Source organism: Lepidochelys olivacea, assembly GCF_965140295.1.
Source record: "Lepidochelys olivacea isolate rLepOli2 genome assembly, chromosome: 2".
In the NCBI taxonomy this organism is placed as follows: Eukaryota; Metazoa; Chordata; order Testudines; family Cheloniidae; genus Lepidochelys; species Lepidochelys olivacea.
The window spans coordinates 199,622,747-199,644,806 of NC_140412.1; the positions used below are offsets into that span (position 1 = coordinate 199,622,747).

The following is a 22,060-nucleotide window of genomic DNA, read 5'->3' on the forward strand; positions in this document are numbered from 1 at the left end:
AGAATAATGACCATTAAAAACAGGGGACAGGTGATACAATGGATCAGTGCACTAACTATTCAACTGGAGATTCATGGCCTGCCTCTGCTCTCACATTGGTGTAAGTTGGGTGTGTAACTCCACTGAAGCCAATGCAGTTACACATATGTAAAGCTGACGAGATGAGTATCTGCCTACCTCCAGAAGGAAAACCTACACCTGCTGACTTGCAACAATTGACTTTGTGACATCCTTTTTCAGCAGCTGTTCATACACTCATGTTCAGTGCTGCTGGCCTAGTGCCAATTTCAGATGAACAATGGCATATCCAGGCCAACAGCTACATCCTCACAGTGTGGCAGCAACTCTGGACGAGACATGCTGATGAATTTCAGAAGCTCTAACTTACATCCACCTGTTTGCAACCTTGGACACAGATCCTAGACTCGAGTGTCACAGAGTGCTCACCACAATGCAGAAATTTGGCTCAGCCCAATCTTCAGAGTTCAACTACAGGGCAGCAATGCAGGTGATCAAACGGGGTGGAGAGAGTGCACAATTAGAAGACTGGAGGGGGACTGCAACACCTTGTCACCCTCGATGCAGCAGTTAGATGGTTGACCACCAAATATCAACCACACGTTGCGTACAAAAGAAGATTAACAAAGGCCAATTCAGAGGTTGATTCTGATGTTAAAATAACTGGTAAGACAGTTCCTGGTGATGCATAATTTCATTCCTAACCCATCTTTGCCCAAAATCTCATTTTCTGTATACACGGCATGGTGCTGTTAAAGCACGGTGCATATCTACAGGGGGGTGCGATACAAACATAGATAAAAAGAATTAAACAAAGATTTCCCAGCAAAGAAAAATAAAAGAGGGTGGGTTTTGTTTTTGCATAAATCCAGTTCTACATGCCAGCTGTCTCCTGACACTGTGATGGTGAAGAGGCCACCGCACACCGTACCTTTCGCACTGATACTGCGAAGATCTGTGATTTTCATTAAGATCTTTGGAAACATGTGAGGCTTGTTGGGTCGTCTCTTTCTGATATAAATTTTCAGTGCTTCCAGCAATGGCTCCTGTAGCTTATCCACTTTTGCTGGTTCTTCAAGGTCCTGGCGGTCTGGAGAGAATAAAAATTTTGCCATTGGTATAAATCTAATGTTTTTCACAACCTTCAAACAACAAGAGGTTCCTCCGTGTTCTTGAATGAAACTCTGTAGGTCTCCCGATTTTTAGTTCATTCCTCTTTCACGCCCACCCCTCTGTGTCTCTTCTTTCGGTCATCATCCTTCTGCCGGAAGAGAACAAGCTGGGAGTCTCCTCCTATCTTACCCATGCTGTTCCTCAGTTACTTGGAGGCATTACAATACGAGCAATGCAAAACCCTTACTACCCTGCTTCCTGTCTCTCCCACCCCAGGGGATGAGCATGATGCTAAATGTAACATTTTGAAATTAATTTTGTTTGTGTTTATTTTTATAATGAGACTCAACTAAGTTAAAAGGCCACATTTGGTTATTGGATCAGGAGTTCCACGAGCAAGTCAATTACCTTTGCCTATCAGCAGATGGCAGCACTAGCCTGAACTACAACAAATGTCATTGGAAACATTCAGGGTTCTGATTTGCCACTCACACTGATGCTGATAGAAAAAGAGGACTTGTGGCACCTTAGAGACGAACCAATTTATTTGTTTATTTATTTATTTCGTCTCTAAGGTGCCACAAGTCCTCCTTTTCTTTTTGCGAATACAGACTAACACGGCAGTTACTCTGAAACCAATGCTGATGTCTCACATTAAGAAACCCAGTTATTCCGAAGTGTTATGCTTAGAAAAATATTTAAATAAAAGTTATATTAAAGGTATACCACTAGTTTAACAATCACACTTCTGTCTCTACATTTTTGGCTAGCTATTGCTGTGGGTAACGCCTAAGAGTATTATAGCTGAAAGAAATTAGAGGGAACAAAGTTGCTTGCTATGCGCATTTGACAGCACCTAAGCGTCTACTTCGAATTTAGGTCAGTTTCTCCTGCTTGTGTCAGAGTTTTGCACAGTAAAAGGTGAAAGAAAAGCATTATTTTAAAAAGAGCAGTAAAATTCGGCAGAGACACTCAGGTGCAGCTGAAACAAATTTTTGAAATTGACTAGAGTTTAACTTGCCAGTGTCTGTTTACATAAGTCATGATCAAACCCAAGAAATCAAGTCAGCACCACTGGTGTATTTGTTTGAGTAAAATCTTGTTCATAATGTCAATTTTGGAAAGGAGGATTGAGCCCAGGATCTCTCTGTCTATATATGTGTGTGTGTATACACACACCCACGTGTATGTGCACACATATTTATGGACAGCAGTTGGATAAAAAAATTAAAAATCCCTGTTGTACAAAAGAAATTGTGTGTACATAATACCATATACAGTTTACAATAAAAAAAAAAAGACCCAACGGGATAAATCCTGCATTCCTCTCTGAGGTAAAATTCCCAGTGATCTAGCTGACTGATTTCCATGACAATTTTACTTGTATAAGGAGTACAAACTTTGGCCAAATGAAAAGCCCTGAATGTCACTTGCATATAGAAATTAATATATTACATAGATCTATCTATCTATATATAATAAATATATACTATATTTATTTAAATATCTATTATTTAAATATCTAATTATTATATATTTTAGCAATGTAAATTATTAAGAAAGCTCCTAACGGATTTGTTTGTAAAGTATCCAAGTTCACGCTGTACAATACCTCCACAAATTAAGCAGATGGCACTAAGTAGGCCTGTTTCTGTGTCATCCATTTCCAAAGGCAGGAGTTGGTTGGCAAATGTGAACACAAGGTCAGTTAGTGGACCAAATCCAGCATTGTGCATCTGAGTTCGGTTTAGGGTAAGGCCATCTGAAAATGTCATAGTGTCTTGCTCTGGTGTGTATCTTGTGCAAATTCTAAGGATCTGTGGGAGGAGGGAAAAAGAATGAAATTTGATATGTTCATCCGAGAAAAGATTTGTCATGAAGAGTCCAGACAGCTTTTGTGACACAGCAAACTACTCCTGAGGCCACAGTACACAGAGCCCAAAATATTGATTACATAAAGTTAAGATTTATGCTATTGCTGCCAAAATTCATTATTACAAAGTGCATGGAGACAAACTGAAAATGCTCAGTCTTCTCTCTGCTAAATGTTTAAAAAGTTGGCAATTTTCTAGGCCAGTCAACTTCTCCCATGAACTCCCATTTAGCCAAAATGATCACAAGACTTCTGTTCCCAAGGTTTGTGTAAGTCGTGAACATTATCCTGATAGATACACAACAAGCCGCTAGTACCCACTATCAGTCTAAATCTACAGTGGTGTTTCCTTGTAACTCTAGCCTTGTAACTCTAGCCCCTAACATACAGTCCTTGGTCCTATCAGTAACAGCACACCAGCCATGTGTTTGGGCTTACACACATTTTAGTGATTTTTGTGGATCTGTTCTATATAACTGCTCCAATTCCGAGTAAAGTCTCAAAAATATTATGAATAAGGAAATACAAAAACTTTCCTGAGCCTGTCCCCTCTGCGTGTGCATCAGAGAAGTAACAGAACTGAGTGGAACTGCAGGGACCAGAGGCAGACTTCATAGCAAACGGGACTGTGCTACCATCTGTACACAATCAGCTCTGTAGGAGTCAGCAGATCTAGTCGGAAGAGGGCCTAACTGGGAGTGGTAGGACACGTAAAGAAGCAAAGGCAAATTCACAGTTGTGATTTGTCAAATGAACAGATCGCAGAACAATACACTTTTAATCAGTACCCAATACATTCTGAAGTGTTCTTCCACCATCGCTCTGGTCCCTACACCTCTCTGAGATTGCTGCACTTCCTGGGAGATGGTGAGGGCTGGTAGCTAGTAAGTGAGCAGGCAGCACAGAGGGGATAGTTCTATTGAAGCATAAAAGCATTTTTCACCTGTAACAAATATTGCATTTCACTACTGTTTCCTGACAGCATGCAACTGGGTGTGAGGCTCACATTTGAGAGCATTCTAGTTTTGGGTGGTCACTTCAGTGAAAAATCATAATCTGATACAGTACTGTATTTTGATTATGTGTGCTTTTCATCTTTTGTTGATCTAAATATCTCCGTTCCCATAAAGCTTTGCTACAGATGCACACGCCTCTGAGCTTGCTCATGCCTCCATTTCAAGTCAGTGGGATTTTTGCCTCTGACTTTAGTGGGGGAAGGATTGGAACCTATGCTATTTCATTTTTCTCTTGGTGTGTAAGGACACAGCCCCACAGAGACTAAAGTTATCCCAGTTTTTCCTCCCCCTTCACATCCCTTGCCCTCAAAGACCTTCTGTCCTGGTGACTTTTCCTGGTCTTGAAGGCACACCAGCACCTACTCCCTCAAGCTGGTAGGAGGATCTCTAGAGATCAACACAAAAAGTTCTCCATCCCCCAGTGGATGAGTTTAACACCTCTGCAACTGCTCCTTTCCTTTGCCAGCCTGGGAACTCACTTCCAAGCTTGTGACAGACTGTCTGCAGAGCTGGCCCAACTTCTTCTTCTTCGTTTATAATATTTTCTGCCTGTTCTAAGTTACAGCCTGCTCCTTTACTTGGTCCTGTTCAGCAATCAGAACACTGGGAACCCTGTTGGCTGGGGAAGAGATTCATTTTCCTGCCGTTGAAAGCATCTTACATTGTTTTACGAGTTGAGGCAGCGTAGATTTCAGTAGGTTTACTCGTGTGTGTAAAGCCAGTCAGGCCTGACCCTCAGCAAAGTAGAACGTTCCATTATAGGATGGGGAGGACTCGACATAGCGGGGAAAATGCACAGATAACACATTTAGAATGCTCTGCATTCGATTAGTAAGCGTTGCCAGGGGAAGCTCTATGGTACCACAGTGATGCATTCAGTACGTAGGTGCCAGGCATTTCTTAAGAGATAGAAAGAACTCTTATGCCAATTAAGACAAAACCATTATATGTAAAGGTTTCCTGGATGGCATGGATTAATTTATACAGTTGTTGAGTTAATGAAGAACATGGGTACAAGGATATAAGTAAAACTGACACAGCCCATCACATACATTCAGGTTACATATGGTGAAAAACAGTTTATAAAATTTCAGGTTTTACTTTGAAAAAACACACAAAAATATAATTGATTAGCTGGCTAAGCTCATATTCATATTCTTTGCCTTCACAATGCTATTTTATCAGGGTTTGACTCCATCTATTTCCTGTACAGCTAGCTTACTTTGTTTAAGAGACTCAACAAAAAAAGATTTACACAAATACAACCTAACACAGAGAGAATTTTAATTATTTCTATAGCTACAGAAGCTCTTACTCAGAAGCCCTCAAATACTTGGCTGCTGACCAATCTGCGGTTGGTTCTTTCATCTTTGCCTGGCAACAATGTTCCAAATGAGAGGGGAGGAGAATCAAAGGGAATGGCATTTAAGAGACCTACAGGGAAGCTTTTCTCTCTCTTTTTAAACCTCCTGTAAAAGCCCTAATATGGTATATTTCTGTATAAGGCACCTCCCCTATTTTCTGTCTTAGCCCATAGTCTGGGCATACATCAAAGTATTAAGAATTTGGGCTGAGGGGATGTGTGTGTCAGAATTAAATATATTTTTCTTTGAATTAGAATATGCTCTCAAAATTCCTTTTTAATCAATGATCAAAAGAGGCAAATATAACTGGTAGCAACATGAACAATTCTGATTAATTCATGGCACTTCTAACACTTTGTACCCACAAATGACCTCCAGCATAAATGTTCTTGTTTAAGACAGTGTTGGTATGTCAGATGTCCTGAATCTTTACAGAAGAATGGGTACTAGCCCAATGTATATTTCAGGATTATTAGCAGATATTAACAAACTAGCAGATATTAACAAACACTTATATTGCCAATAAGTAAAAGTGGGCAAAGCATCTCTTCCACTTTCATTCCCCATGAATTTATAATACCATGTTTTGCACTTTAGGGACCCCACAGTTTCCTGCAGCTTATTTCTCAATGATTTGTTTTCTTAAATCATTTTTTAAAAATTATAATAAAAGAAGAGATAAAATGAACTGCTAAAGGAGCAAGAATCTCGATACACTTTAACCCAGTGGACTGTAGAGAAAACAAACATCTATCGCTTAGCAGAGCATGCTGTTTGTTGTGAACAATGTGATTTGGTTTGCTTCTTCTATCATGGAACTCAGAGCTGGAGAACCCCGTCCAAGTTGTCTAGTGTACTCCTCTGTTGGTGCTATTTGGGAACACTGAGCCTCCTTCTATAAAACCTCTAGGGGTGTAACTCCTTCGCTGTGAGAACCACAGTGACAACAGTGGTATTCCAATATGACAGTAGCCAATGCTGGTCAGATTTCCAACTTTCTGACTGGCAATTCTTAGATTTCAGTTCTTTTTAATTTGAAGTTGCAAGATAATTTGCAAAATTAAGCATAGCCCAAGTGTAGAGACCTTTATGCTAGTACCATTCATGCCCCCGCCCCCATTCTTCCTCAACAATGCATACGGGTGGGACTCACAGTGGGGTTAAATGACACAGTGCTAAAAATACCTGAACACTGTCTACATGACAGCTTCCATCAGAGGTGCCAGGGAGCCACACCAGTAGAGCATTATGCACCCAATTTTTGCCAGAATTTTTGCCACAATGGCCTTACATAATCATTACTAAGCCCTTTCTTAAGCAAACTCCTTTGTCAAGTAAATATCAAGTTTAGATTCATTGCAGAACAAACGGGGAATATCAGTACACTGAAGAGCAACAGATACACTGATATTTTTGTTTTAAGCTGAACCACTGTCTAGAAACATCCTCCCCTAACGTCTTTAATATTGTTTAGATTCCGGAGTGCAGCCAAGTGTTTTAATTGTCACACTGCAGTGAAATGCCACTTGCAGCCACAAATAAAGTTCTTATGCAAAGGATTAAAGCATCCTTTGTTTTAAGGAATATTTTTATCTTCAAATATCCGGATTCCTCATGAAGGAAGAACGAATAGCAAAATAACATGTTACACAAAAGGAAAAGGAACACATTCAGAAAGCTAAATTTACAAAGCTCTCACTGCTGTTAAGCAGTCTCTTTTAAACAGATTTATAAAGGCAGTCTTGACTTTCTTTCAATAATATTGTCTTCACTTTTTTTAACCGGTTTGATAGACAGTTCGAATTCCTGGAAACAGAAGCCACAGCAGGTGCTCTCGCAAAAATCCAGCAGTGGCATGTCCAAATAATTGTCAGTTTGCACCTATTATTTTGCACACAAGAATGCCTTCTTAGTGTCACTGCATGGGTTTTACAACACGCAAAATAAGAATGATAATTTTAGGGATTAGAGCTGAGAAATTCTTACTTCTTGTACCAAAGGAATGAAGACAGATTGAACTTTCCTTCTCACCTACAGACAACAACAGACAGAACTATGAAGTGACAGTAATCTCTCCATTTTTAAGGCTGTGACCAATTTTTCAACAAACCTTTTCTCTACTAACTTTGCCAACATTAAACCAATTTGTGTGGAATTTTTCTGTTAATTTGTGGATAAGCAGAGAAGAAATCCAAAAATGGCGACTTGTAAAATAAGAAGCAGTCACTTCCGCAAAGATTTCTGAATTCTTTTTATTTTTAGTAGCATTTTATCTCTACAAGTCTTGGCTTCAGATTTGGCTTAAATTATGACATTCTCAGTGAGGACAGATGCTTCTAACTGTTCGCCAAAGCTTGGCATTATTCGCTATAATTTTTCTGAGTTTAAAAGAATTCCACAGCCCACACTGGATGGATTTTATGAAGTTCATAGCCACAGTCAAACTGCCAGGGTATAAAGGATTTTAAGAGTTCACAGTGGTAGTTAGTTACCATATGAAGTCCACAAGGCTGATAATTTATAAACTCTAAAGGAACCCTGGGCAGAACTCATGTTATCAGGGCTGAACTAAGGCAAACTGGGACCCTAGGCATGTAAAAAAAAAAAAAAGAAAAACGTGGGTCCCTGACCTCCACAGCTCCATTCCTAGTGGCACCACCTACATGTGCTATTTGGGCAGGAGTCTCCACAGGGAATGGACCACAGCACCCCCACAGGGTTTACTGCTCTCGGGCTGGTGGTGAGGGTCCCACATGGGCCCAACTGCTTGGCTGGTGGCTATGGTAGGGCAACCTAAAGAGTGGCAGCAGGCCAGGGAGGAAGAAAATCAGAGTCTAGCTGTGGTCCCCTTCTTCCTGGTCAATCCAACATGGAGGCAGCAGTGGCAGCAAGGTGATGGACTAGGAAACCCCTTTTCCCTGGAGTACCCAAAGAATAACAGGAGGTCCCAGCCTGCCTCAAAACAAGAATCAGTGGAGGGCCAGGGAAGAGGAAGCCCACAGCCCACAGGAAAAGGATTAGCAACCGCAGGATAGTGTGGATTGTGAGCCTACTGCTTCTAATCTCCTCCTGCCTAGTGACCCAAAGCTGAGAAGTGGCAGCATCCCCTACTCATCAGGACAGGGTGGGGGACGAATTTCCATTGTGGAAGGAGGTGGCCACACATGGCAATCCTGCACTCCTGAAAGTTCCACAGAACTGAAGGGCATGTTTCCAGGGTCAAGCATCCTTCTGGCCCTGCAGTTAAAAGGCTTCCCAGATCTGGTGTGTCCCAGTATCCATGGCTCTTGAGGCCTGCAGGGTATATATACCCTGCCTGTAGAACCAGAGAGCAGCCGGACAAACACTCCTGCAGAGTTCACCAATTTTCTAGGAGCAGAGGGGCATGCAGAGTTTAGTAAATGGCAGAAACTTCAAGGAAACTTCCATATGCCCAGGCAGCACATCCTTGTCTGTTCAGAGGTGGAGCTGCCTGGGAAGGACTCCCTGGCTCATAACTAGTGTGTGTATCCACACACGTAATTATTTGCACTTACATGAGGTTGTGTCAGCATGTGAGAATATATAGGGCAATACTGTTCTGTTTTCCCATAAAATAAGTTTTTCAGAGGCTGGTGGCAGGAGAAGTTGAACAAGTTCACCTCAGATTGGGGAATCCAGTGCCACAAATCAGGCTTTTCCTCCCTCCTTCCCCTGGGAGGGCACACCACCATTGATGCAGGAAAAAACACACCATATCCTGCTGAACTGAATGTAGAAGGAAGACTGGCATGTTTAGGACAGGCTGCTCCAGACACGGGACTATCCTGGAGTCAGTCAGTCTAGCTGTATAGAGAGGAGCAAAAAACAGCCCGTTCACTAGGCTGGGAAACGTCATGCAGAAAGTTGTGAGGATATATTTTTCATCTGTTTAGTCTGTGGAAGCAGTGGAGAATCCAAGAAGTGATACAGGAAAGACAGAAAGATGTGGCAGCGAGTAAGAGACTGAATGAGATGCACACTGCCCGCACATAAATAACAACAGATTCGACACTCCTTAATAGGGAGGTGAGAATAGAGACCCATGGGAGAGGAAGCTCCACCAGGAGCACAAGTGAAGAGGAGAAAAAAGTCATGGTCCCAGCACAGACAGCTGGTGGAACCCCAACCGAGAGAGGGGGGTGGAGAAAGAGGAGAATCTGCCAAAAGCAACTGGGAAAGAGCACCTGGGAAGGTAAGAGAAGAGCCAGGAAACATACAAATCACAGAAGCCCCAGGAAGAGACCAAGTGGATGGTCCATAGTGTCAAAAGCAGTAGCGAAGTGGAGGAATACAATTATGGAGGAGTGGCTTCTAGACATGAGGAGGAGATTACATCAATCACAACACCTGAAATTCTTACTGGATCTGAGTTTGTGTTGAGCACCCTACAAAACCTTTATTGTTTTAGCTGACCAGATTAGCGTGTATATTTCAACACTATATGTCCCCCCATTAGAATGCAGGTCTATTCCAGCTGTGAAAACATGCCCATGTCCACATTAGACAAGTAACAGTAGACACCATTTGCTGAGTTCCCAAGGCAGAAACAAAAATGGTGTCATGAGAGGAATTGACACATCAGGCATGCCCTCCAGCTGCCTTCAGCATGTACCATTCCCTTAGGCCACCGGCAAGATTCATTTCCCCTGTTCACAAAACAAGGAAAGAAATAGCTGGGAGCGTGCGTGTGGTATGTGGGGGTGGGAGCAATACACGTGTGGTGCTTCAGTGTGTGTGCATTATGATCTCAGCAATATGCACATACAGGCACTGTGTGGTGTGTACATGTAAGTGCAATGTTCATGTAGTACGTGTGGTATGTACGCATCATGCATATGTATGTGCAGCATTTGTGTATAGAGTGTGCATTCTGTGTACAACTGTAAAACCAAATAAAGGGTTTGAAATACATCCTTATAATTATGGGAAATAGACTATTGCAGGGAAAAAACATGCATTATTAATACATTGCTAAAATTGCTGACATTTAACTTAAATAAAAATATGGAATTGCATTCCTATTCAGATTAGATACAGGTAGCGCAGGTTTAGTTAATGTGCTGGGCATTTCACAGACAGAAGATGTGCCACATGATTCTGTGGTTGTTATGGTAATTGTCTTTTTCTTCTTTTTAAGCAGCACATAAAATAGTCACATAAAACCTGCATAAATGTCAAAAGAAAAAGTTATGTCTCTCCACTATATAGAAGCCTGAGCTTATTTTTGACAAATTTCAGGTTTTTTTCCCTTTATTGGTAATTTAAGTTTTTTGCTGTAACTCACGTGCAGTTTTGCTGCTTTCCCTTTTTGAGAGGAGCAGAGGAAAGGTGGGCAGATAATGAGGAGGGACGTGCTTTGATAAACTTTTGAAGAATGGCTTGAAGGTTGCCATATTTTCTGTGATATGGTGCATCACTTTCTCAAGAATCAGTCTTTGCTATGTACTTGCAGAGTTAAACATCAATCATTTTGCTATTACTAAGATAAAGACCACTTATATTTTTGTAAAATCTACCAAATCAATTTTCACTCAGTCACTTGTCCATAAGCTAGGAGTATTTGAAAATTTAAGATAAAGCACCAGCTACAAAGTCTACACCTCACAATTTTTAAAATTTTAATAACCTACAGAAACCTAAGGAATATGTGCAACTAGTATAGCCATTAGAGAGAGACACAAAATAGAGAGAGAGCATATCCTCAAAGCTAAGATAGCATTCAATGCTGAGGCAGAGTTAACATTTGGATTTTAACCAATCAGAATTACAGCTGATGAGCATTCCTATGGAATGAGAGGCCCCAAATAGAAGGGAGGCATCTTAAGAACTAAGGTTCAGGGGTGAAAAATTAAGATACGTATACTCTCCCCATACCGTTCTGCAGCAATATATTAATTATTTGTCACTTCAACTTCACAATTATAAATCAATTCTCTACCCATAACTCAGGCAGAATACGCTTGAGACATGTCATACTTTATAAATTACTGTATGCCTTCTGGTGTAAGAAGAACTTAGCTGGGTCTTATCATAACAGTGCTAACAACGACAGGCATGCAGTTGGGAATAAATGGTTCTGCCTTGTGGAGAGACCACACACAATAACGACGAGACAGTCCAGTATGAATGAAAGCCTATAAGCAAGGGGCCAATGAGAGGTGAATCTTGGAAACTGTAGGGAAACCTCAACTTTCCCTTTTTTATGAGCCAGAGAATAATCTCTCTCCCTCTCTCTCTCTGTTTCTCCCATATATCAATGTCACCTAGAAGAGATCCTTCAAAACGGCTTTTGACAAAACAAGAAGAAAAGGTCAGAGCAGTTAATATTCCCCTCAATATGATTTCATTTGAAGTTGTGCATTTGTTAGGGATTCCATGATTAATTACTTTAACTGAAAATTCTCTAGGATAAACTCCTGGCTGAGGCCAAACAAAATACATACAGTATAGCCATCCAACAGAAGGCTTTTCAGGCCCATGGAGGCATTGCATACACTTACATCATTATTTTTCCCCAAAACACATTTTGTTCTTGTCGCAATTTCAGTTTTATTATGAATTACTATAGTGAATAGTATAGAATAGTTCATTTGCATTTATAGACCACCTTTCATCTGAGGATCTCTGATCTCTCTGCAAAATAATAATTCATCCTCACTGTGCTCTGTTGAAGAACATTAGGTCAGTGTTGTTACCCCCGTTTGCCAGATGGGGAAACTGAGGCCAAGGGAAGGTAAGTGACTTGCCCGAACAGACAAAGTGAAAATCGTTGCAGAGTCAGGAATCAAACCCCAAAGTTCTATTGGTCCAGTTCCCTGCTCTTGAGTACACTCCCTCACATTTGATTTTAAAATTCAACTTGGCATTTTGCTAAAATTTAATGGTGTTAATTTGAAAGTACTTCTCTATAGTGAATTTTAGCACTACCAGAAGTTTTCTGTATTGACATATGGTGCATTTAAGGGTTGGCTCTGCACCTGCTTCCACCTTTAGGTTCAGCAGATTCCATCATGACAACTTGGGAAAATCTTGATCTAAAGATTTATCATAGAATCATGGACTTTAAGGTCAGAAGGGACCATTATGATCATCTAGTCTGACCTCCTGCACAACGCAGGCCACAGAATCTCACCCACCCAATCCTGTAACAAACCCCTAACCTATGTCTGAGCTCCTGAAGTCCTCTAATTGTGGTTTATTCATTGTACTCTTTTATCACATCCATGGCATCAGAGGTACAAGCCATCCCAAGGCTATTATATAGTGAACTGTCTTTCTAGGCATCCCCTACGTAGACCCGTAAGTTTAGTGTTCATAATGAAACCTCAGTTTCACATTAACAACGGGGGAGGGGGAGGAACAAATTGTTTTCACCACAATTTAAACACATTCGAGTAGATACATAGGGCCAAATTCTGCTCTTCGTGCAGCCAGGCTAAAATCAACAGAGCCTGAGGACAGATTCCATGCTTTGAAAGGGTAACCTTTATTTTCCCTTCTCTTCTCTCACGTTATCCATTGCCACGTTACTGGTGACGAAGGTTTCTAAAAGGGTAAGAGCATTCTAAGTAATATATCTGTATGTATGCACTAATGTCTGCTCTCTAACTATCCCATTGATTCATTTGCACCAGCAGAACTGTCACAAAACCTGGTTCTATCTCACTAATGACTTCTGTCTGCAACACAATGCAGTATAAAATACATCTGTAATGCAACAATAGATTGTAAGGTACAGATACATACCAAGATGTCCAGGCAGGCTGCTTTAAGCAGAGTGATCTGATCTGCAATGGTCAAACTTGTAAAGCCAGGCAATCGTTTTGCAAATTCCACTATTTTAATAATGCACTTTGTAGCAAGTTCACTGAATTTGTCCCAAAGCCCAAGGTCCAGTCGAACCCGATGGTCTGCGCTAGAGTTCTGGAAAGAAGAGAAGGCATCATAAATCAGCAATCTCCTGTTCAGTGAAGAGACTGATTTGCTAGTAAAATAATAACTCAGTATTTCTGCTAGAAGCGCTTTCTATTAGCATTCCAGGCATTTTCTGAAAAGTTTGCTGTTGTGATGCTGCTGTTTTTAAACTTGGATTAGTCTCCTAAAAATTCTTTGAATGTTTCTGTTACTTATGATTACAGAGGCCATCTGTACACAGAATACAAATGACCACTATCATCATTCTTCCCTGTCATTATATAATGAGTGCATTGAGACAGACAATTTACATTTGAACCCCTGAAAATAAAATGAACAGCGGATCTTGAATATTGGCTCCTCATCTGGAAAAAGCAGCAAAATATTTTGAAACATAGTTTCACATTCTTAAGGTCTTAGAAAATTGGTTCTACTTAATTTATCTCTCTGTGGCTCTATGAAGGTTTTACAGCTCTCTCAAAATACTGTCCCTCATGAATTGAAGAGTCATTCTTTACATAATGCTACAACTCTCCCTCTGACTATGAAAGCACTATGCACAATGTTGAAGGCAGTACATTCATTTGAGAGTACAGAGTTCAGCATTTTACATCATGTTTGCCTATCAAACTTCAGGTATTATGAAGACATTCTAAAAAGACATATTCCCTCACTAGTTGTGCCTATATATGAACACACAGATGTACTTTGGATTAAGATGCCTCCTTGCAAGATCCATGTTGAAGTGATGGAGTTTATGTTTTCACAATTTTAAAAGGAGGTTAAAATCCAAATCTGTGTTGTAGTGGAGAATCAAGTCTGTAACATTTACATGAATCCATACCTCTAATAGTCATTTCTATGTTTAAATGTGCTCTCTTTTTAAAAAGACAGAAACAATACCCCATCATTTCTATTTACAATCTATCCTGCAGAGCTATTAAAATCAACTTGATTTTTTAATGACACAAGAGAAGACAAGAGGAAACGTCTCTATAACTCTAAACATAAAGAATTCCCTTCAAAATGGACCAAAACTAATGGGTTAACAGTCACTGTAATGCCCTTTGAAATATTTCTTGCAGCTACTGAGTATGCAGCCTTCAGATTTATTTTATTTCATCCTCAAGGACCTTGGTGAAATACAGTACATTGGGGGAAAAATAAGATCAAGATGTGCAGTCATTCAGGCTGTAATTAAATTTAATAAGCAGTTTATCCAGTTCATAGAAAGATGGCATAGGACAGAGCTACACAAAGCAGAGCCTAAAGCAGGAAATCATTTTACAATAGGGTATCCAGCTGGAAAAAAAGATGTTGCATGAAACCAGCAAGTGTGAACAAAGTCTTCATCAGTATCAGATAAGGTTATTTTATCATGCTACACTTCCGGCAAAGGGAATTTTGACATGTCGTCTATTAAAAATAATGCATTGCAGTCTTCACAAGATGTAAATCTAACTCCCCATTATGCAAACTGAAGAGAAGAGGCAGTTAATAAAACACAATAATTTGGTGTTTAATTATACTAGTTGCCAGATTCATAGGCATTGGATCTAAAATTGCGAATGCATTATTTTCCAAATGCTGCAAACAGAAAGCCTTTTAACATTTTATTTGGTAATGAACACAGTGATAAGTCTCATTGAAAACAGCTACGTTTTTAGCAGCAGTCCTGCATAAAATTGATTCTGCATCATCAATGTAGAGGCTGAACAATAAAACACAGGGTTAATAAAATGCCTCTTGGAAACAGAAACTGATTAGTAATGCTTGGGGATCTTCTCTATCCACGCTATGAAAAAACTTCAAACATGAGCAGTTTTGCAGAAGCATGTTTTTTGGGGGCCTTTTCCAAGAGCAGTACATGCATAAGTTTAAGGACTGTGCTTCCTGTAATCCCATTCTTGTGAACATATGGCGGAACAATACTTAATGCTCACTAGTGACATCTTTATCAGTGACAAAGTCCAACCATGCTATGAAATTCAATTAAATAGTCATTTTTGCCCCATAAGTTGATCCTGTTTTTTCAGTTCATTTTTATTCTCCATTGCAATCCGCTCTATCTCCACATAACAATACAGAACAATGTATTCAGGAAAATACGCACCCCGTACTGGAATCCCTACTGTCTTTAAAATCCACTTTACAAATGGAACAAGGCTCATAGGTACCACTATGGCTTAATCAAGGACCCTGGCTATCCTCCCTTAGCAAAAGCAGCAATGCACTAATTCTAATGCAACTGTGGTGATCAAGGAATTCAGCACATACCTTTGCTGAATGCCAGTGTCATGATATATTAATATATTATCTCTGTAACAGTACAGAACAGTTGTCATGTAACTTTAAAGTAGAACAGCTACAAAGAACAAAATACCCGAAGGATACCTATTTGTATGCTCTCAGCTAGCAAAGCGCTGTTTGGGACAACCCGAAGCAGGGTCCACAGAGTATTTTCTGTTTAATTTCTCCCTCTATCTTGAGGCTGGATGCAACACAGCTGTAGACTTACAAATAATATCAGCCTCAAGGGATAAGAAGCATAGTTACACTCAATTATATTATAAAGTATGACATCGCTAGAGAAATTACTAATGCACTTGCTCTTAGCTGGATGACAGTAATAAAACAGATCTATTTATGATGGACTTTTGAAATCCATTATCTTTAAACTGCTTGCTGATTCTCATCATAAAAAGAGCTACACTTGCCCAGCAAATGTACCTGCTAATTCAAATGACCTGGGGAATTTAATATGAGAGAATTATTCTTCAATTATTGTAAGTAGACTCTTTTTTCTTCTTGTTATAACTGTTAGCAATGGGGACACCTTATAGAAAGGATGAATATAAAATTGTCTAAAACTTATTTTTCACAAAACACAAACAATTTTTAAAAGGGGAAAATATATTTCCTCCAGGACAGAACACCTAGTATAAAAAGTCTTGGGTTCCTAAATAAACTGCTCCTTGCAGAGCTCAAGAATAAGTAAGAATATTCTGATACTTGCACTCCAAATGCTTAGATAGATTTCCTAGGGTTGCATCCCTCTGCAGTGCTTTTTTGGTCTTAGCCATTTTGCCCCTTTGTTTTCTGCTGTTACAGATTCTAGAGCCTTTTGCTCTTGTTAGAAACAAAAATACCAAAATCGGTGTCAAACGCAATGCTACTAAAAACGTAAAAGAATCCTACTGATGGAGCAGAGTTTCCTCTTTCAAGAGATCCAGGCCAGTAAGCTCACGATGTCTGAGCAGTTCTACACTTTATTTCAATATGTTAATTAAACATCTCTAGGGTTGCTGTTGTTTTTTAAACTGTGACGCAGTTTACAGAACCAATCCACCCACTGCACTTGGTAGCAAAACGGTCTTTCACAAGATGTCTAGATACACTGTTCTACTAAATGATAGTAATGATAGTGTTCTACTAAATGATAAACTTTATGGGGGGGAGGGATAGCTCAGTGGTTTGAGCGTTGGCCTGCTAAACCCAGGGTTGTGAGTTCAATCCTTGAGGGGGCCATTTAGGGATCTGGGGCAAAAATTGGGGATTGGTCCTGCTTTGAGCAGGGGGTTGGACTAGATGACCTCCTGAGGTCCCTTCCAACCCTGATATTCTATTCTATAAATAAGGCCCCCAATTAAAGCATGACTAGGTAATCATCTGGCTGCAATATATTGTTACAATCAATTAAGTGGAGTAAAAAACTTTATGCACTTCTAGCTTTCTTTGGCCTCATAATTTTTCAAATGATGGTTTATTTCTAATTTCTTAGCACTTCTCTGATTTCCATATTTCAATTTCATGTGGCTCATAAAGGACAGCTTATTGTACTACCAAACCCTGCAAATTGAGCAGCGTACAAATTTTAACCAATTTACAACTCTTCCATTTCTCCCTTCCATCCCAGTAAGGTAAGAACTTTTTTAATCTTTGGCATTAGAAAACTACTAAGCTAAAGAAGTGAGATTGCATTTTGTTCAGAACAGTGATGTTTGTGATCATTCTTATCTACCAAGTTCTATAATCAGGGGCAACCAGCTGTGAAAGCCCAAACCCAGTGCTTATGGGTCTAACCGTTAAGATATAGGCAGGGGCATGACATAGTAATGATGAGTTAATAAAACAGATTCCCATCTAAAACGCTAAGCTGATAACCAGAGCGTAGTCAGACCAGTGATTTAAACAGTCTGCAATTCAGATATAGGGGTGAAGCTGTCTGTGAACCTGAAGACAGTAGTGGTATTAAAGTGGTATTCAATCAGTTTTTATGTATCTATGGCTCAGAGCCTGTGAACATTTTCCTGCAGTTGCCATAAGATCCTGGTTAAGCCAAAACAGCACTCTTGTGGTGGGGGAGTGTAAATAAACAAGACTCTTAATTAATCCAAGCATCATAAACTAGCAGAGCTGCTAGCCACATTCTCTTCATTCAGCCCGGTGTTAGACTTGCTGGGGCCCAGGGCCGAAAGCCGAAGCCCAAGTCCCATCTCACGGGGCGGAAGCTGACGCCAGGTGGCAGTGCTCTGGTTCGGGCTTGTGCTTTCTGCCCTGGTCCCCAGCGAGTCTAATAGTGACCCTGCTGAAGCCTGAGCTCCACCGCATGGGGCTGAAGCCGAAGCCCGAGCAACGTAGCTTTTTTTGCGGGGCCCCCTGTGGCGGGGGGGTTGTGCTGTAATTTTTGTTGTCAGAAAGGGTCACAGTGCCAGGACATTTGAGAACCGCTGAGCTAAACAGTCACTGAATGCCATAAGCATTACAAAACCAGGCAAACAGGGGTTGGTCCTCTGACTCCATATCAGCAACCACTTGACTCAGCCTCCCATGAGGAACGATCAAATCAAGTCTCTAAGTCAAACTAGGTCCAGCTTCACTGGGTTACTCAGCTCAGGGAGGGACTCCCAGCTAGGGCTCTGAGATCCCTGCTGGCATTCAACCCCGCTGTCTGACTCAGTGGCGGCTCATGCTCGGAGACACCACTGGAGTTGGATGCGGTAGGAGCAGCATTACAGGCAGCACTGAATGAGCAATATTCTCAGATACGGCACCTCTATTTGTTCCAAGAACAAAAAAAATAATATAATTCTACCTTAGCATCCAACTTACAATGCAAAAATACAGGGGCCCCTGTTTATGTTTTGACAACACATTAGCCACACAAAATACCAGTACAATAGAGCTACTGTATCAGCCTAACATAAATCTAACACAACAACATATTCATATCAGATGGATACAGTCTGTTTGCCACACAGTCTGTGAGCATAAAACTCTGGAACGCATTCCTGTCTGAAGACATGCATTCCAGCTGTGGACATATGATCAGCTCTGACATGGACAAAACGTGGTTTCCCCTAAGCCCAGAAATGTTTTCCACACATATCTTTCAGAAATGGCCTTATGTTTACTGAACTGCGAGTCTATTTATGTGCCATTTCATTTAAGATGACTTAAGTCACAACCTTTCTTTTCGGTAGGAACCTAACACAGAAGATTCACTGAAAAGCCTCCCCACAAATCCCACAGTCTTGATGCCTGAAGTTAAGAACTTCCAATTATGTCACCAGCTGGCTGTTATCAACTTTACAGCCCAGCACAGTGCACCGGTCCCAGGAGAGTTGAACGTGCTTGGCCACTTCAGTAATTCCTGTTATTTAACGGCATGCCTGCATTGATTGTTTTGACTAAGTCTAACATGAGCAGGAGTATGGAGATACTGCCAGAGAAGCACGTAGCTGTATAAGCTTTTTCCAGGACAAACAATTTTATGTTGTTCTCAAAATCAAATGTGTAAAAGGTTTGTGAAAATATTACATTTTTCTTATTTTTCAACCCTGTGCACAATATTTACACTTGCTTTCTTGCAATTTCATTTTGAGATCTTATAAACAGGGATCTAAGAGCTTTAACCTGACTTCCCCCACACTTGGTAAAGAAAGAAAAAGACCAAAAAAAAAGAGTATACTGTACATAGTAAGTCCGTCAATGCCAATTTTCCTTGATTAAGGTTTGAATAATTGAAAAATTTCACATCTGACAAAGCATTACAGGACAGAGCTTCTCATGCACAGACCCAGGGTGGATCCCTTGATTTTGGCTGCACAGCACAAGTATCACATCATCTATCCAACCCCTTTGTCCATTTAAGCTGTCTCTGATCTCATGGCCAAACAAGCGAGAACACACGCTCAGTCTTATACAGTGCCTGCTGCAGGGTATTTTGCACCTTTCTCAAATATCTGGTACTTGCCGCTGTTCGTGACAAACCACTGGATTAGATAGAACACAGGTCAGTTCCAGTACAGAAATTACTATGTTCCTATGACTTTCACGGTGACTTTATCCATATCGAGCATATCTTTAACTACTGCATTTGAAAAGCTTGACATGTGTTTCTTCACTGCCATCTGTATGTGCTGCAGTCTCTTATCCATTTACCAACACACATTACATATAGATGTACACAGGAAAATTCTGAGGGATGAAGTCTACCTCTTAACCTTTCTACACAGAATTGTATATACAGTATAAACTATTTGGAGGTGTGGAGGTGGTAGCCTAAATTACAAACTGGCATTTTGGAATTTGGTTTATTTATGAATTAAAATGGAGAACGTAACATCTGCATTCTTCTTGGTCCCAATAGCTAATCTTCACTAGTTTTGAGATTGGGATTAGGCAAGATTTGTAGCTATAATCCATTAATGTTTAAGAGCACCTCATCCAGGAGACTTTAGTCTTCTGGAGCCCAAACACGGTTTGTAGCCTTGTGAAGGAATTTAACAATTAAGACACCTCTTACAAAAACAAATGCATGTGCTTAACTTTACGAATGCAAGTAGTCCCATGGACTATACATCCATTTATTTGCTAGGTCAATACTTCAATCTTTCCATCTTTTAAATTAAGATTGGATGTGTTTTCTAAAAAAAGAGATCCCTTACCTTGTACTGTAACTGGAGTTCTTTGAGATGCATATCCCACTTCAGGATGGGCGTTTGCCTGTGCACTCTTGATCGGAGATTTTATTTGCAGTGTCCATGCGCCCTAGATAACCTCATGCTCTGTTGTGAGGGTATATTATGAGGGCAGACTCACTGGTGCTTCAATTCCTTCTCAAAAGTCCAGCAAGAAGACTCTGAGGCACAGGGGAAGGAAGGCGGGTAGTAGAGTACCCCTAGGAACACACATCTCAAAGAACTCCAGTTACTGTACAAAGTAAGTAACCTCTCCTTCTTCTTCAAGTTGTGTCCATATGGGTGCTCTATTTCAGGGGATTCCCGAGCAGTACCTCAACTACAGATTCAGTACAGACCGTAGAACAGCATCACCGAATGCCATGTCAGCTCTGGAAGCAGGCACGAGATTCAAGAAATTAATCTACTTTACTGTAATTTTTAGAAAATGTCTAACATATCCATTCCAACACTACTGTCTCCTGTGTACCTTTCCAAGGGTGTTCTTTACAAACAGCACTTACCGTAGTGTATTTCCCCAGCTGGCAGAGAGAGGGGAAGGTTTCCTGGTGAGCTTTCCGAATTTTCTCAGTCAGATCATCCAACTCTGCTGTCATTTCATAGTTTTCAGTAAACTCTTGCTTTGAAGGCTCTTTCTTCTTTTTGTTCCTGTCATTTCTGACAGCTAGAGACAAGAAAGGAGGCAGGTCAGGTGTGGTTAATGAGACTACTTCATATTGCTTTCACAGCTCTTCTTAAAATTAGTGCCACAGATTTCTTTTTTTACTTTAAACTTTGAAGAAGCTAATTTGGATAGAAAATGTTGCATAAGTGTAGAAGAAAAGTATTTTTGTTTGTTAAAATACTATCAGGAAATATTACATTGAGATGGGCCAATGCACCAATTTCTCATGTACACATACAGAAAGTAAAAGCCAACTTTCCATAGCAAGCTTGAGACCTTCTGGAGGTATCTCATTGATAAATAACGTACTTTAAATTTCTATGGTGTCTGCCCCCTGAGGAGCCCAACCACAACTGTACCCACATTAATGAAATGTCTCACAATAGCTTTGTGAGGCAAGAGTTAATAACACTGTATTATTATTATTATTTTTACAGATGAGGAAATTAATGCACTGAGAGTTGATGTGATTTGCTTAAGCTAACGAAGTCAGTGGCAAAGCTGGGAACAGAACCCACGTCTCCTGGATCCATGTCCTGTATTTTAACCCTAAAACCATTTCTTCCTCATAGGAAACTCTCTCTCAAAATAGGACTTGTGACGTTCCACTCCATATGTTTTATGGAAATATGCTAATGAGTGTGAATATGATGTAACTGGAATATGCTTCATGTAAAAGGTCGCCTGTAAGGTATCATTACAAAGCTTATGATCTACTGTGTGTGTTCATCCCATTTGTTTGCATGTATTATTTCTATGTCTGGAGTTAGGGGAATAAGATATAAACTTGTGTTACTGATGTAAACATGTTAAGTGGAAGCCATTAAGGGTGCTTCAGAATCAATGACCTGTGAATGGGTTTGTTTACCCACAAGCCTTCCTATGTACCTGTCTTCCAGCTACTAGGTAATTAAGAAAAAGGTCTTACAGTTACATGTGATCATGTCATCTGAACTGGAATCCATCTTAAACATGGTGCTTTTCCATTTAGAAGGAGGAGTGGGGATCCAGAGAGACAAAAGACTCCTGCCTTGTGCCAAAGCTATAAAAGGGGGTGGAATAGAACAAAGGGTGCTGCCAGTCATGGTAAATCC

General features: G+C 40.3%; 1 protein-coding gene across 2 annotated transcripts in view; it reads right to left on the reverse strand.

Annotated features, from left to right (window-relative positions):
- RARB (retinoic acid receptor beta) overlaps positions 1-22,060 on the reverse strand; it is a 516,441-nt gene that overhangs the window by 6,414 nt on the left and 487,967 nt on the right. For both annotated transcript variants that reach the window (XM_084618116.1, XM_084618117.1), the window contains 4 exons: positions 20,806-20,966; positions 13,152-13,328; positions 2,744-2,948; positions 950-1,108 (listed from right to left, as the gene is read on the reverse strand). In XM_084618116.1, coding sequence (XP_084474242.1) covers positions 950-1,108; positions 2,744-2,948; positions 13,152-13,328; positions 20,806-20,966 — 702 coding nt within the window. The remainder of the gene's footprint in view (positions 1-949; positions 1,109-2,743; positions 2,949-13,151; positions 13,329-20,805; positions 20,967-22,060) is intronic.